Source organism: Dromiciops gliroides, chromosome 1 (genome assembly GCF_019393635.1).
Source record: "Dromiciops gliroides isolate mDroGli1 chromosome 1, mDroGli1.pri, whole genome shotgun sequence".
Classification (NCBI taxonomy): Eukaryota; Metazoa; Chordata; class Mammalia; order Microbiotheria; family Microbiotheriidae; genus Dromiciops; species Dromiciops gliroides.
This window is the reverse complement of record NC_057861.1, coordinates 262,239,316-262,255,293: the sequence shown is the minus strand read 5'-3', so window position 1 is coordinate 262,255,293 and position 15,978 is coordinate 262,239,316. Positions and strand designations below refer to the sequence as shown.

Here is a 15,978-nt window from a genome sequence, read left to right as displayed (position 1 = left end):
TTAATTTTATTGTTTATTATGAATGTAAACATCCTTCCCCCCAAAAAAATAGTATTCCCATGTACACAGCAGAACACAAGGTTCCCACTAAACTTCAAATTTCTATCTTAAACTGCTTGTTTTTTTCAAAAAGTCTACACTACTCTTGAAACAGTCCTGCTTGTCTGTGCTTCCTTCTGAATGAAATTCCTTTCTGTTCTGATGTGCATTTTAAAATGTTTTAATGCCTCTTTTTTGTCATCACTACTCTCTGCCTTTTCTCCAAACAAACCATTTAAAAACCAAGAGAAAGTGGAAAAAAACCCAAAACACTTTGTAATAAATACAGCTAAGTCAAACAAACGGAATCCATTCAATGACCATGTTCAAAGCCACTAATGGCTATCTCTTTCTGTCACCTTCAATCCGTTAACTTTTCTGCAAAGAAGTAGATAACATGTTTCATCATAAACACCCTGAAGATATAATTGTTCATTGCATTGATCAGAGTCCTTAAGTCTTTGAGTTGTTTTTCTTTACAGTGTTGTTCTGGTTCTGCTCATTTCACTCTCCATCAGTTCACACTCCTCAGGATTCTCTGAAATCATCTTTTGGGATTTCTTACATTGAATTGATATTCCATTACATTAATATACTATAAATTTGTTTAGCCATTCCCCAACTGATGACCCCCTTAGATGCTAGTTTGGGGATGGGGGGGAGACTGACTTCCTGTTAATCCTTAAGGACCAGGAAGTTTTCTTTCCCTGTGACTATTCCTTCCTTGATTTTTATCCTCCCTTATAATGTCCCCTGCTCATTTGTAACGATTGGAATAACGCCACCTGCTGGAGACTTACTGTAGAAGAGTTCCGCCCATGAAGCGAAGGTCTTTGAGGGCAAGACCAGGAGTCTTTTCTTTGGTGTCAGGAAGTGACGCGGGCTAGTGGGAGGAGGAAGGAAGAGACTGAGGCTCTTTCCTGAGGACGCTGGTGGAGAGGGGAGCTAGAAATGTGCTCTCCCTTTAATAGATAGGAATCTAGGCCTTTCTTTCTCTCTTTACCAAATTCTTATTCTCCTTAATAAATGCTTAAAAGTCTAACTCTTGCTAAAGCTTATAATTTATTGGCGACCACTCATTGGATATTTTGGACAGTTTAGCTGGAGATTTAGCCCTTAACACATTCTTGTTTCTCTATTGAATTTGATGTATTTCTGTCCCAAACTATATGTATAGATCTGTGTTCAACCTTCCTTTTGTTTATTTCAGATGAGTGAGATTCATATAATGATTGCTCCCACCATTTCTTTCTTCTTTTCTACACTGGTGTAACCCTTTTACTTTCCCTTCTCCTTTTCCTTCAAACCATCAGAACAGAACCAATCCACTTCTGTTTGTTTTTCGTTTCTTTTTTTTTTTGGCAGGGCAAGGAGGGTTAAATCTGAGGTCAGATTTGAACTCGGGTCCTCCTGAATCCAGGGCCAGTGCTTTATCCACTGTGCTGCCTAGTTGCCCCCCACTTCTGTTTTTCTTATTTCATCCTTTTATTACCCTGTGAAGACATTTAGGTTCTAAGGAGACACTTGTTTCTTCTCCCATTAGAATGTTAGCACTAGATCATCATGTATTCACAGTTACTACTTAGCTCTTCTTTTCATTAGAAATTCTCGAAAAGCCTCTGTTTGGTTAAAGGCCCGTTTTTTTTGTTTGTTTGTTTTCTTTTGTTTTTTAGATAGGCAATTGGGGTTAAGTGACTTGCCCAAGGTCACACAGCTAGTAAGTGTCTGAGGCCGTATTTGAACTCAGGTACTCCTGACTCCAGGGCCGATGCTCTATCCACTGCGCCACCTAGTTGCCCTAAAGGCCCGTTTTTCCCTGTAAGATTATATCCTTTCAGGATAAATTGTTCTTGGTTAAGTCACTCTTCTTTAACGGATTTTTATTCGTGTCATGCCCACCGATTGGGAGTGTACCCCATAAACCTGTCCTGGGGCCCTCCTCTAACTCTTTTGCAATTTTTTTTTTTAAGTGAGGCAATTGGGGTTAAGTGACTTGCCCAAGGTCACACAGCTAGTAAGTGTTAAGTATCTGAGGCTGGATTTGAACTCAGGTCCTCCTGACTCCAGGGCCAGTGCTCTATCCACTGCGCCACCTAGTTGCCCTAAAGGCCCGTTTTTCCCTGTAAGATTATATCCTTTCAGGATAAATTGTTCTTGGTTAAGTCACTCTTCTTTAACGGATTTTTATTCGTGTCATGCCCACCGATTGGGAGTGTACCCCATAAACCTGTCCTGGGGCCCTCCTCTAACTCTTTTGCAATTTTTTTTTTTAAGTGAGGCAATTGGGGTTAAGTGACTTGCCCAAGGTCACACAGCTAGTAAGTGTTAAGTATCTGAGGCTGGATTTGAACTCAGGTCCTCCTGACTCCAGGGCCAGTGCTCTATCCACTGCGCCCCCTAGCTGCCCTACAATGGTGGGTTTTTTTTTTTTTTGGGTGAGGCAATTGGGGTTAAGTGACTTGCCCAGGGTCACACAGCTAGTAAATGTTAAGTGTCTGAGGCCGGATTTGAACTCAGGTCCTCCTGAATCCAGGGCCGGTGCTCTATCTACTGTGCCACCTAGCTGCCCCTCCTACAATGGGTTTTTAACTTTTTTTTTTTTAATCATTGGCTCTTTGGCAATTGAGTAAAGCCTAAGGGCTCCTTTTCAGAATAATAACTTGTTACCTACCTTCATAATTGAAGGAAATGCTTGTTTCAGTTAGAGGTTAGAAAATAAAGATGTAATTTTTTTTTCTTCCATCTTAGGTCAGAAACTACCTGAACTCTTTCCCTTCTTTATGTATCCCTAAGTAGATGGGGATAGCTAAACACAGAACCCATAGGAATATATGAGATGTTACCTGTGTGTATGGATTCAGGTTGTCTCTATCTGATGGGCAGTTCCCAGATGTATCCAGCCCTACTCTATCCTCTCCAGTCTTCTGTCTCTAGCTCTCTTTTAAACATCTTGAACTAAATTTCCTGTCGACATCTCCAAATGAACGTGTCCAAAACATAACAAATTATCTTTCTTTCCCCTCCCCTGGACTTCCCTATTATTGCCAAAGGCACCGTCATCTTGGTCATCCAAGTGTTCCACTTCAGTATCTCTTGACTCTTTCCTATCACTTGCACCACATAAAATATTTTTTTCCAATTTTGTCATTTTGGCCTCCATAAGATTTTCTCTCCACTCAAAATAGCCACCCTGATTCAGGCCTTTATCACTTTTAACTTCAATTATTGGAATCCATTCTACTTTATCTCTCTGCCTTCATTCTCTCCACACTCCAATCCCTCCTCCGTTCAACTGCCAAACTCAGTTGTCACTCTAACCTATGCCTGTGTATGTCATACACACCCTTCCTCTCCCCATACTTAATAAACTCTAGTGACTCCCTACTACTTTTGGCATCCAATATAAAGGACCGTATTTAAAACTTTTCTTACCCGACTCCCTCCTTACCTCTCCAGGACATTAAATTTGCCTCTTTGGCTCTCTCTGGTCCATCTACACTTGACACTTCATATCCCTTTTCTGTGCCTTTGCACTGGCTCTCCCTTATACCTTTAATACTCTACCTTTTCACCTATACTTCCAGGCTTGCTTTTAGGAGTTAGTTCAAATCCTACTTTCTGTAGGAGGCCTTTCTTAATCCCCCAGCTGCTTGTATTTTTCCTCTATGAGATTACCTCCAATCCATTCTACATGTTTTTTGTGCACCTATTTACTTCTTAGTTATATTACACATTAGAATATGAGATCTCTGAGGGAAGGAATTGTTTTTGTTTTTCTTTGTATCCACATAGGAAGTACTTAATAAGTACTTGTTGACTATAATGTTATAGTAATTATTTCTTGAATATAAAGATAAAAAAAATAGAATTTAACATTCCCTGTCTTAATCTGAATTGTGATTAGCTTTTGTGGACCAATTAGAAACATTTAAGAAGCTGCCATCTTTTGATAATATTATAGTTAAATAATATCCTGGTTAATATATTCCTTAACTGCATAATACCTATATATCAGGAGTTACGGAACACAGACATGAAATATAAAAATAGGGTACGAAGTAGAATAGCAAATCTCAAGGATGCAAAGAACCCAAATTTAAGGAAAAATGTACTGTGTGGGAACATACCTCCAGATTTGTTTGCTAGAATGACGGCAGAGGTAAGTAAATTTGAATTAGCTAACCTGCATTTATTTCCTTTGACTTCATAAATCTTCTTTATACTTGATTAAATATAAACAATTTCTCAAATTCTCTCTAATATTTTCAGAAGCTAAGTTTTAAAAAGTCAGTAAGTTTTTTTGGAAATGTGATCTGCATAATCCTTGAGACTTTTATAAGGTTTACTAACATTTAGGCTATAAATGCCTTCAGAGCCTTCCTAAATTACGTCTTATATCTGGCTTGTTATATGTTAAACTGAAATGAAGAGACAATGTGTTTCACTGAAAAGATTTGGAATTAGAGGTCCTTGTTTCAAATCCTGGATCTAACATTTATATTTACATTGTGGGATCATGGGCAAAATCATTTAACCTCTTTGGGCATTAGTTCTTAATCAGTAAAAAGAAGGGTTTGGACTAGGTGATTTCTGTGGTCCCTTTCAGCACTTAATCTTAGATCCAAGTATTTCTATTAGATTTGAAAAATCCATTTGTTACCTTATACTTGGCCATTTTTTAAGTGATTTGTTACTTATATAATACCGTTGCCAACTGTTCTGCTCATCATGAAGCCCTATAGAGTAGGAAAGTTGAATACATAAGCCATATTTCTTATTGGATAGCATACATATGTGGTTGCCTTTATTTTCCTACTAGACCTAAAATTTCTCAAAATACAAATTTCTTAAAAGATTTTTAAAAAGTAAATGACAGCTGCAATTATGTTAAAATAATACTTTTGAAGCTGGAGCTGTTACTAGTTTCATACAAATTTTGTACACTATTATGAGTTGATATTTTCTGCCTTTTAAAAATTTACTGTGATTATAGAGTAAGTTAATCATCGGCATACTAACAATGATTGAAAGAATTGGTGGGTGATCCATAAATGTGACTTTTCATATTCTTAAAATTAGTATCATTTCTAAAATTTTAAATTGAATGATCAATTTTGTATTACTCTTACATTAATAGATAAAATTATCTGATAAATTGAAAATGCTGCACCTGAGGAGTTTGTGCTACTATATTCCTCCTAGGAAATGGCTAGTGATGAACTTAAAGAGATGCGCAAAAACCTGACCAAAGAAGCAATTAGAGAACATCAAATGGCTAAGACTGGTGGGACCCAAACTGACCTCTTTACATGTGGCAAATGTAAAAAGAAGAACTGTACCTATACACAGGTATGTGACTGTTCCTTTATGTTTTTCTGTTCCACTTAGAAATCCTAAAAGTTCCCCATTTATGATAGTGGACTCAGCATAGTTCAGTTAATCTTTTAAAAAATTTTTCTCCTAAAGTTGCAACTTTTATAAGTTACTGAGAATTTTCTTATGACATTGATTTTCAGCCTAACCTGAAAGTGAATTGAAATAGGGGCAGAATTCCTACATATTATATAGAAGTTTCAGATTAATAACGAAACTTAAAGCTACTGTGTTCCTGCTTTCTCTGGCTTTGAGAACTTAGAAGTACTTGCTAAATTTACAAAATGCTAATTTGTATAAATGGCACATATATATAGTGTCATTTATATAGGGAGACATATTGAGGTTCTATGTCATAGTGGACTGGTCCTAGAGTGAGAAAGTCCCATCTTCAAATTCTGCCTCTGCTCTGTGACTGGGTAAGTCTCTTAACCTCTAAGCTCTTTGGGTAATTATCTAAGATAATAAACTGTAAGCTGTGGAAAAGGCATTGATGTATGTACATCGATAGAGAGCATTTCCTCATCCAGGAGTTTTCTGTATCAAGGAAATTTTGACGAGTAAAATTTAACGTGGTCGCCTATTACTGTCCCAAGCGTAGGGAAAATTAGCTGGGGTTTCTAATATATTTGTTACTTCTAAATTAGAAGCTTTAGCAGCAGTTTTAGGGTACTAAGCATTTATCTATTTATTTAGGGTAAGGCAGTTGGGGTTAAGTGACTTGCCAAAGTCACACAGCTAGCACATTGTCAAGTGTTTGAGGCCGGATTTGGACTCGGGTCCTCCTGACTCCAGGGCCAGAGCTCTATCTACTTCACCACCTAGCTGCCCCCATTAAGCATTTATTAAAGTATATTAAATATTAGTAAAGAGAGTTCTCATGGCTCTGAAAGATAGGAAAACCTAGCCAGGATCTAGGGGAGAGAGAATAAAGAAAGGTGCCTTCACCTACCAGTCTCAGGTCAAAAAAGAGCAAGATCCTGTGCCTGTGAGAGTGGGAGCTCCCTGCTGGTTCAGTAGAGAGGCAGTCCCTACACACTGCTCCGAGCTAATTGGCTGGCAGCATTGATTGACATGACTTGAAGGTGGTCTTAAGTTATTAGTTAACTTCCTTTAGTTAGTTAGGAAGGTTGTTTCCTAATCCTAGTTCTTTGCTACGTAAACATGCTGCTGTGAACGTTTTGGTGTCACGGGATCTTTCTTTCTATAGTTGACTTCCTTGAGGTATATACTTTGTACCAAGCTCCCTTGCTCAGGCGGTGTGGGCGAGTTTAGTCACTTTTTAAAAAAATAATTTTTCTTGTCTTTGCCATTTTGCTGGGTCTGAGGTAAAAATTCCAGAGTTGTTTTGACCTGTTTTTCTCGTAGTATTAATGATTTGGAGCATTCTTTCATATAGTTATTGTTTTTGGTTTTTTTGTTTTTTTGTGGGTTTTTTTGGTGAGGCAATTGGGGTTAAGTGACTTGCCCAGGGTCACACAGCTAGTAAGTGTTAAGTGTCTGAGGCCGGATTTGAACTCAGGTTCTCCTGACTCCAGGGCCGGTGCTTTATCCACTGCACCACCTAGCTGCCCTCATATAGTTATTAATAGTTTAAAATTCTTCTTTTGAGGATTGTTTATATTCTTTGACCATTTAGCCATTGGGGAATGACTTTTGGTCTTAATGTGTTTGCATTAATATTTTTTATTTCTTGGATGTCAGAGCAATTTGGTGTAAAGATTTTTTCCCTAATCTATGACTTACTTTATCCTCTTGACATTGATTTTGCTGCTGTAAAATTTTTTCAATTAAGACAAATGTATTGATCACTTTAAAAATGGTGCTAATATTTCATTCTTGGTTTTTTTCCCCCTTCAGGTTCAGACCCGCAGTGCTGATGAACCTATGACAACATTTGTTGTCTGTAATGAATGTGGAAATAGATGGAAGGTATGGTTGTAGGTTTTCATTTTTTTTAGTATGTACTATACTACCCTATAAATAACTGACTTCTTTTTCTAAGGTATAGGTATGTCTCCTTTGGAAATCACTCATTTAATCCTTTACCATAGATAAGGGAAATTCCTCCTTAAATATTTTTTTTCCTCAAACTATTCCATTTATTTGATTATCATTGGAGGATTAGCATAAATAAAGTGATTAGTAAGTTCTTACATTCAGCCATTATGGTCCCTATTACTGGGAGAAGAAAAAATTCTAGAATTACAGAGCAAAAGGGGTTCTTGGGTTCCATCTTATCAAAATTGTACCTAAATGAGAATCCCCATTACAACACATTAGGGGATCATAAGTGTCTTGATCCATTATAAACATCCCTCATTTTTCCAATGGGTCCTTAATATAGCAAGGCACCATGCTGATTTCTTTCTTCTTGGAACTCTTTAGTCTATCAGTATCATTCCTAAAGTATTGTGGGCCAAATTGAAAACAGCATTTCAGGCAACCAGAGCAGAATACATTTGGATTTAACTATCTTGTATGTTCCTCTTAGGACATACAAGATCACACCACCTGTTTTGGCAGCTATATCATTGACTCATATCAAGCTTGCAGCTCACTAAAACCCCCTGATCTTTTTTTTTTTTTTAAATCAAACTACTGTTTCACCATACATCCTTCATTTTATACTTAGGTTGATTTCTTAATCCCAAAGGAATTATTTTACATTTATGCCTATTGAACTTAATTGTATTAGGCATCTCAGTTCTCTAGCCCAAGGCTAGCTTCTTAAAATTTTTTCCACCAAAACTCCTTTTCACCTGAGAGATTTTTACTCAGCCATGGGTAGATAGGCATATCAAATAGGTATAAATAAACTTTTACTGTTGCCAAATTTTTTGAGACTCACAGTTTAAGAAGCTTTGTTCTAGCATGTCCTTCTTTTTGGATCTTGATAACAGTCATAGACTTTGTTAGCTATCCCTATGGGCTTTGTGTAATCTCCTTTGTGTTGTTGTTCAGTTGTGAACAACTCTTTGTGATTCCATTTGGGTTTTTCTTGGTAAAGATACTATTGATTTGCCATTTTTAGCTCATTTCATAAATGAGGAATGGCATGCCTTTGTCCAAATCATTGATTTAAAATGTTAAACACAAAACACAGATTCCTAGCACAGTCCACTGGAGACCTTCCAAGTTGACATGGAAGCTTCAGTGACTGTTTGAGTCCAGTCATTCAACTAGTTCAAGATCTGTCTAAATTATACTATTTTTCTTTCTAGCCCATACCTCTTCGAAGATCTTTGCCCCAACAACCACATGAGATACTCTATCAAACATTTTGTTTAAAATCTGCTTTCTTGATGTTGTTTTAACAATGACACATCACCTTTTTCAATAATCTGGTATTTGGTTTTGGGAGGGGGGTGTCCATTTCCTATTAACCACTGTTCTATCCTTTCCAAGGTCATTTCAGGGCAAACGGATGCTAAATGAGAATTGAGCACCTTGGCCATTTGTTTTTGGTCAGTGGTCATTGACCCTTTCATCCTGAGCAGTGCAGTGCTCCTACCCCCTTCTTAGAGACCATTTCTCCCAGTTTAGTTTAAAACAAAGCCCAAAAAACACCTTTTCTGTTGTCCTTGGCTTTTCTTTCCAACCTTTGTACGTTATGAGTTTTTAGCATTCCTGACATTTATTCTTACTGTATCGTGCTACACTTTTCTTTCTTTGATTCTTCCTTTCCATCTGCTGTATTTTTTTTAAATCTAGGTTAAATGGTGAGTTTTGTGTCTGTGTTAATTTCTTCAAACAATTTTTTATCCCCATCAGAATTTTTTCCCCTTTGTGGCTTACTAATTTCATTCTTTATGTGGGGACCAATTTTTAATTGGGGAGTGTTAGCTAAGCGGCTTGCCACAATATTGGGGCAAGGAAGGAGACTGGCAGCCTCCCTCAAAACAGAACAGGATTTATTTTAACAAGAACGAACTTAAAAAAAAAAAACACCAAAAAAAACCACAAACAGGATCAGTAGGATCAAGGGAAAGGAAATAAAATGGGGAAAGGGAAATTATACAACCTGAAAAAATACCACTGACCAGGAATCAGCTGAGAATACACAGCCCCGCTCCTGTTGCCTTCCAGCTTCCAGTTAGCATGTCGACCTCTCCCTGTTCCCCGAAACCCCACACAGCCCCCAACCAATTGTCTGGCCGTTCTGACAGTCACATGACTGCCCTCACTAGGCTTCCAATCATAATTTTGCCAGGCCCATGTAGGCGTCAGTGAGTGGTGATGACTGGTGATGACTGGTGATGACATGATGTGCCAGTGCCATGGCAAAGGCTACAACCAGTGGGTGCAGCACCGTGCGGTTTGCAGAGCCCCAGGCCAGTGTGCACAGAGGCATAAAAACCTCAAATAACAATTAATTCTTTACATTTAGAATCTACCTTGTTGATGGGGATCAGATCCAGAATAGAATTCTCCCTCATTGGATTCTTCCCCTTTTGATGTATGAAATTGGTATATGTTAAGAAGTTAGCTTCTCTGTTTTCTCAGAGGGATAGCCCCAGCAGATGCCTGGATTAATCATTGAAGTCCGCTATCAGTATTGTGCCAGGCTTATCTAAGTTCCTTTTTAAATTCTTCATCTGTTTCTTCTAAGTGGTCTGTAGTATCCTTTGATAACAGTATCACTTCCATATGTTCCTTCATCAGTCTTCATCCAAAATTTCTCTAGGCATGAGTAAATCATATTACTATATAATGCTACTTCCCCCTTTCTTCCCTCTGACTTTACTCTTACCTTCTTGCGTCTTTTTAAATTTATTTATGCCATATTCCTTTCATGGGACTCATTTCTCAACTCTCACTGATGCCTTTTAGGTCAATTTCCCTTCTTGAATTAGGATTTCTGGTTAATCTTTCCTTTTTTTTTTTTTTTTTTTTTTTGCTTGCCTAAACTGTATTGAGAGCTGTAGTCTTGTCTGTAGTATGTATGTAGAAAGCTGAAGCCACAGGTTTTAGAACTTTTACTTTTTTTGGATTTTGTCTGTGAGTTTCTCAGTACTGTAACAGCAAGTCTTCATCCTACTTTGTTACTTTCTTGGTGGTTAGTTATGCTTAGGCAATTTTTCCCCCTATTACATCCTTTTTAGTGGTAAAGCCATATTTATATATTTCATAGGCTCTATTTACTACTCTGTCCTACCTTTTTTTTTAATTGAATAGAATTTTATTTTCCAAAATATATGTAAAAACAAATTTTAACATCAATTTTTTAAAAATTTGTGTTCCAACTTCTCTTCCTCCTCCATTCCTACCCCCCCACCCACTAGAACTCAAGCATTTCAAAATAAGTTATACATGAGTAGTCATGGAAAACATTCCCACATTAGCTAGGTTGTGAGAGAAAACAGTCAAAAAAACCCCAAAACTTCAGATTGAGGAATTGTCAAAGGGGAAAAAAAAATCTGTCCTACTTTTAAGAGCAGCAAACTGTCATCTCCCTGGTATTGGTGCTTAATTTCTTAAATGGTTTTTGGTGATTAAGCAACTAAACTATTGTTCAAAGTTGTGAATAGTTTGTAACGTACAGATTTGTACTTTTTTTGGTATAGTTGAAGAAAAATTATCATTTAAATCATTTGTATTTAAATTCTTTAATTACGGTTATTCAAATTCATTTGAAGATATGTCTATAACCCTCTGTTTAGGTTAGGCAAATCCCAAAAGTAGACATAATAAATCAGTCAATAAAGATTTATTAAGTACCTACTATGTGCCAAGAACTGTTGTAAACACTTGGGATACAGAATGATTCAAAGGGCAGTGCTTGACATGAAGGAGCTCACAAATTGAGTCATGAGGTGCTATCCTTAAACCCTATGGGGCAGATAGAGTGCCAGGCCTGAAGTCAAGAAGACTTATCTTCCTGAGTTCAAATCTGATCTCAAACACTTAATAGCTGTGCAACCCTGGGCAAGTCACTTAACCCTGTTTGCCTCAGCTCCTTATTTGTAAAAATTTCTGGAGAAGGGAAATGGCAAACCACTCCAGTATCTTTGCCAAAATAAAAAACAAAAAACACCAAATAGGGTCACAGAGAGACACAACTGAAAAGACTGAATTGAAATCTTTAAACCCCTATTTGTTTGGTACAGAGATTTGTCATCTACGATTTCTGTCATCTTTGCTTATAAAAGTAGTTATCCTTATTATTAGCCTTAGGTTAGGGTTGGGGATGGAATCCCCATGCTACATTTCTGCCAAGAGACTTAAGGAAATGCCTAAAATGTGTTATATCTCACCACATATCTAGATTTTCTGACTATACATGTTTTGAAGATGTATGGCGATCATCCAAAAATCTTAGTGATTGCTGTAGAAATACATGAATGAGCAACATTTAAGATTTTGAAGATAAAATTTTTAGCAAAGTGACAATTACATATACAACTTCTGATTTCATTTTTAATTAAAACTTGAATACTTAAAGTTTTGATATTAAATACTAACTTAAAATATTTTTATAGGAATTTAATCATTCTGAATTGTATTTCTAAATTAGGTGAGGCAAGCTTACACAATGGCTAATTATACACATATTTGAAGAGTACGATATTTCTTTCTGAAGATGTTTGACTTTGAAAGCCTTTTTTCTTTCATATATAAGGAATTTAAGTTTGTGTCATCTTCACAGAGGTCTCATGATTTCTTTTTCTTTTTTTTACAGTTTTGTTAGAAGAAGGAATTGGGACGATACCTGGATACTTATGAAAGAAGATTTTGTAATTAGCTTTAAAAACTAGGCCAAGAATCTAGTTTCCCTGCAGATGAGATTTTTAAAGCAGCATACATCCTTTGGGTTAGTTTTTTTGTTTTTGACACAACCATCCCTTTCTTAAAAGCCTTCTTATAGTTAGTCAGTGGTAAAATCTGATAGTCAATTGTATGGTGTATGTTTAAAACTATTTTTTCATTTTTATAAGTGTCAACATTAGACTTTTATCAATTTAAACTTTTGGTAACTTGTTTGTTTTTCGTAACAAATGGAAAATGTACTTTAACTTTTTTACAATCTGAGACCTACACAAGAGATTTTTTACTTCTCTATTAATGTGAAAGTGGAATTTGCATTTGTTTCCCTATTGGCATGTTACTACTTACATTAAGGGAGAAGAAAGATTAGTGTAATTTTAGGTTTACCAAATGTAGTGTGGTAATGAAATAATACTTGGACAGCTTGTCTAGTTTGTAAATATCATTTTTGAATTAGCATCTCACTTTGATTATAATGATAATAAGCCTTAGTGATTAGATATCAATTTGCATCTGTGACTAGTTGTGACCAATATCATTTGTCATACTACTTAAGTCTGTAAATTACTTGCTCTTAATATTTCTTACTTTTGGAAAAATTACTTTAAGTAGTTTGTTAAAACTGATCATTTCTTTGTTTTTTTATTTACTTGTTTGACATCAAATTTTTAGATTTTGCTGATGAACAAGATCATTGTTTGGTAGATTGTCAGCTACAGTTTAGGCCTGTTTTTCACAAAAAGATAGATTGAGGGAAATAATGTTAAACTTCACCAGTTTTTCTAAACTGTTTTTGAACTTTATTTTGATGTGTGGAACAATAATAATAATAATAATAATCAGTGACAAAGCTTGAGAAGCCAGTTTGCAACATTAAAACTATGTTCTTCCCACATCTAGGTTGTGATAAAAATTTTTTTCTCCTGAAGCCTGTTTTTGTTGTTGTTGTTGTTTTTGTGGGGCAGTGGGGGTTAAGTGACTTGCCCAGGGTCACATAGCTAGTAAGTGTCAAGTGTCTGAGACCAGTTTTGAACTCAGGTTCTCCTGAATCCAGGGCCAGTGCTTTTATCCACTGTGCCACCTGGCTGCCCCCCTGAAGCTTATTTTCTAATTTTATCTTTTAAAACCACTAAATCCTGTTCAGTAAAACTAGGATATCCTTGTTCAAACTCTTCCTTAATGGCAATGCAATTTTTTTCCATCTTCAAATGCTAACCAGATAAGAGTAAATAATTTTGGAATGGTCTTGTCGTGGTTTTTTTGTACCATTTCATATTCACTCTGTCTCCCCCAAATGTGCATATATTACAGGTCAATTTGGTATAATGTAAAAACTATCTAACAAATTGGTTAAAATATGTATTTAAAAAATTGGCCACTCCATCCCCAAAATGACAGATAGAATCTACCGAAGTGAAGAGAAACATTTGACTTATGGTTTAAAAACTATAAAGGAAATTTGAAAAAAAGTTAAAAAACATTGTTAATAGAAATCTCATGTAACTTAAAGTGTTAAATTTTTCAAGCAACTCAATAAAGGTCTTTTTATGAATTTATTTGATCATCTTATTTTGCATCTTATTTATATATTGAGCCTTTATTTAAATATGTTTTATAGAAATTAATGCCTTTTTTCTCCCCTTCCAATTTTTGGGCTTTGGAAATGTCATTTTGAAACTAATGCAGCCTACTGTTATTTGAGGGCTGTTAGTGCTAAAATAAATTAAAATCCTTGGAAATGCTGATAATTATACATGGGGTGATGGAACACAAAGCAAGTTTCTTGCTCTCTGGTTATGTGTGTATGTGCGTGCATGTATGCACGCACACTCTAGTATAATCCTTATCCAATGTCTCATTGTGTGCCAACACAGCATAAGCTCAGGCAAGTCGTACCACATTGGAAAGTTTTCGGATATAAATCAAGTGATAGACTTTGCAGCTAAGAATCAGCCTGGCTAAATTTGGATAAGCTAGTCACCAGGTTGGCTACAGTGTGTTGAGATTTTCCCGTCACAACTCCCAAAGACCATCTGCTGAAGCACAGAACAATTGTCTGTGCTGGTGGAGTAAGTAACTCTGCTGGCAAAATCACAAATCCTTGAAATAGATGTATTTGTGGTGTGCATAGACTATATATTTCAATTGTATATGCATGTGTAGACACAAACATTCACAAAAGACAGTGTCTATGTTGTGGATAGAGAGCTGGTCTTGGAAATCAGAAAACTAGTGGTTCAAATTCTGCGTTTGGCCATTCTGGCTGTGTAACTGTGGGCAAATCACTTAAATTCATGCCCGTGGCAACTTTCTAAGACAGCTCTGGAATGAATATACACTCCCACTCCCAAAGGCTGGAGAATGTTGTGCATGCTATTCAAGAAAAATATTTAATGTTGAAAGAAATGAGTTTGGAAAGTTGGTAAGAAAACTTAGTTTTTATATCTTGAATTGATAAATAGCTGGATTAGATTAGGAAGATTAATTGTTAATAAAAAACAATGACAGAGCTCAAAATGAGGTCTTCAGATGCATTATTTTATTGGCAAAACCCTTTTTATGATGTATATGAGTTTAAATTAGTATAAGTCAGAAGTCTTACTAACAAGTTCATAACATGTCTGAATCTTATATAAGTATAACCTGTAGAAATGACAAGATGTCTTGTAAATCACCAGTAGAGGGTAGTCCAAGATGTGATAGAGTAAAAATTCCCAATTCAGTAGCTGTATACATATAGTCTTTTTTCTCTTTCTTTAAGAAGCCTGGTGTTATCCAATTTAAAGATTTAAATAGAAATTACTTCCAAAAAATGGACTTAGTGTTATGGCCTCCAGAAAAGCATTTTTAAGTACCAACTTTATTTTTGTTCATATTTAGCTATCCATTCAAGAGTAGTTAAATATCTCATTGAGAAAAATAATGCTTGTCAATAATGTCATTGGCATGGAGTTGCTAGTGAAAGCTGTAATTGAGTCAGAGCCCCAAGGCAATAAAAGTATAGGCAGAGGACTAATCTTAAAGGCACTGCTTACACATTAAGTTAAAGAATGAGTGAAGTTCATAGTTAGAACTGTTATAATGAAAACTGAATAGTGACATAGAGTAAGAAGAAAAGAGATGTCCAGTATAGACTAACTTAGTGTAGGAAAATGCTTAACTCTGTATACTGTCAGTTTTGGGGGAGAAGTTTTAGTGACCCATGGATGTATTTAGCTAGCCATATCTAAACATGTCCTTTATCAGGACATAATCACGGTTTTTTGGTTTTTGGGGGTTTATTTTGTTTTGTTTTTTTTAGTGAGGCAATTGGGGTTAAGTGACTTGCCCAGGGTCACACAGCTAGTAAGTGTTAAGTGTCTGAGGCCGGATTTGAACTCAGGTACTCCTGACTCCAGGGCTGGTGCTCTATCCACTGCGCCACCTAGCTGCCCCCATAATCACGTTTTTTAAGAAAACTTATGTTCTATAGCAATACAAAGTGGCAAAACTGCTCTGACCTAGGTGCTTGACGGTAATGACAATCAATTTCTGACTTCTGAGCTTGTTTCCTAGGTTGGATCAGGGCTTTTTTTCGTAAACTCTATCCCAAGGACTCTCTCTGGCATCCTTTCATTGTTCTGTTATGTAAGAAAGCCAAAGTAACCCTAACAGATCCTGTTCTGAGAATCCTTTAAGGTAGAAAGAAGGGTAGCATTCTCAATGCTAGTTATAGTTCCACTTGAATGATTCCAATTCTTTAGAGGAGTAATGAATTTCCTGCTCCTGAAGTTCAAAATGTCAAGGAATGGTGCTCTC

The 15,978-nt window shown here is 36.3% G+C and overlaps 1 protein-coding gene across 3 annotated transcripts in view; it reads left to right on the top strand.

Annotated features, from left to right (window-relative positions):
• Nucleotides 1–13,736, top strand: part of TCEA1 (transcription elongation factor A1) — a 38,242-nt gene extending 24,506 nt beyond the window's left edge. For all 3 annotated transcript variants that reach the window (XM_043976429.1, XM_043976430.1, XM_043976428.1), the window contains 4 exons: nucleotides 4,044–4,198; nucleotides 5,242–5,388; nucleotides 7,273–7,344; nucleotides 12,095–13,736. In XM_043976429.1, coding sequence (XP_043832364.1) covers nucleotides 4,044–4,198; nucleotides 5,242–5,388; nucleotides 7,273–7,344; nucleotides 12,095–12,103 — 383 coding nt within the window. In that variant the 3' untranslated portion in view covers nucleotides 12,104–13,736. The remainder of the gene's footprint in view (nucleotides 1–4,043; nucleotides 4,199–5,241; nucleotides 5,389–7,272; nucleotides 7,345–12,094) is intronic.
• Nucleotides 13,737–15,978: the final 2,242 nt, after the last annotated feature.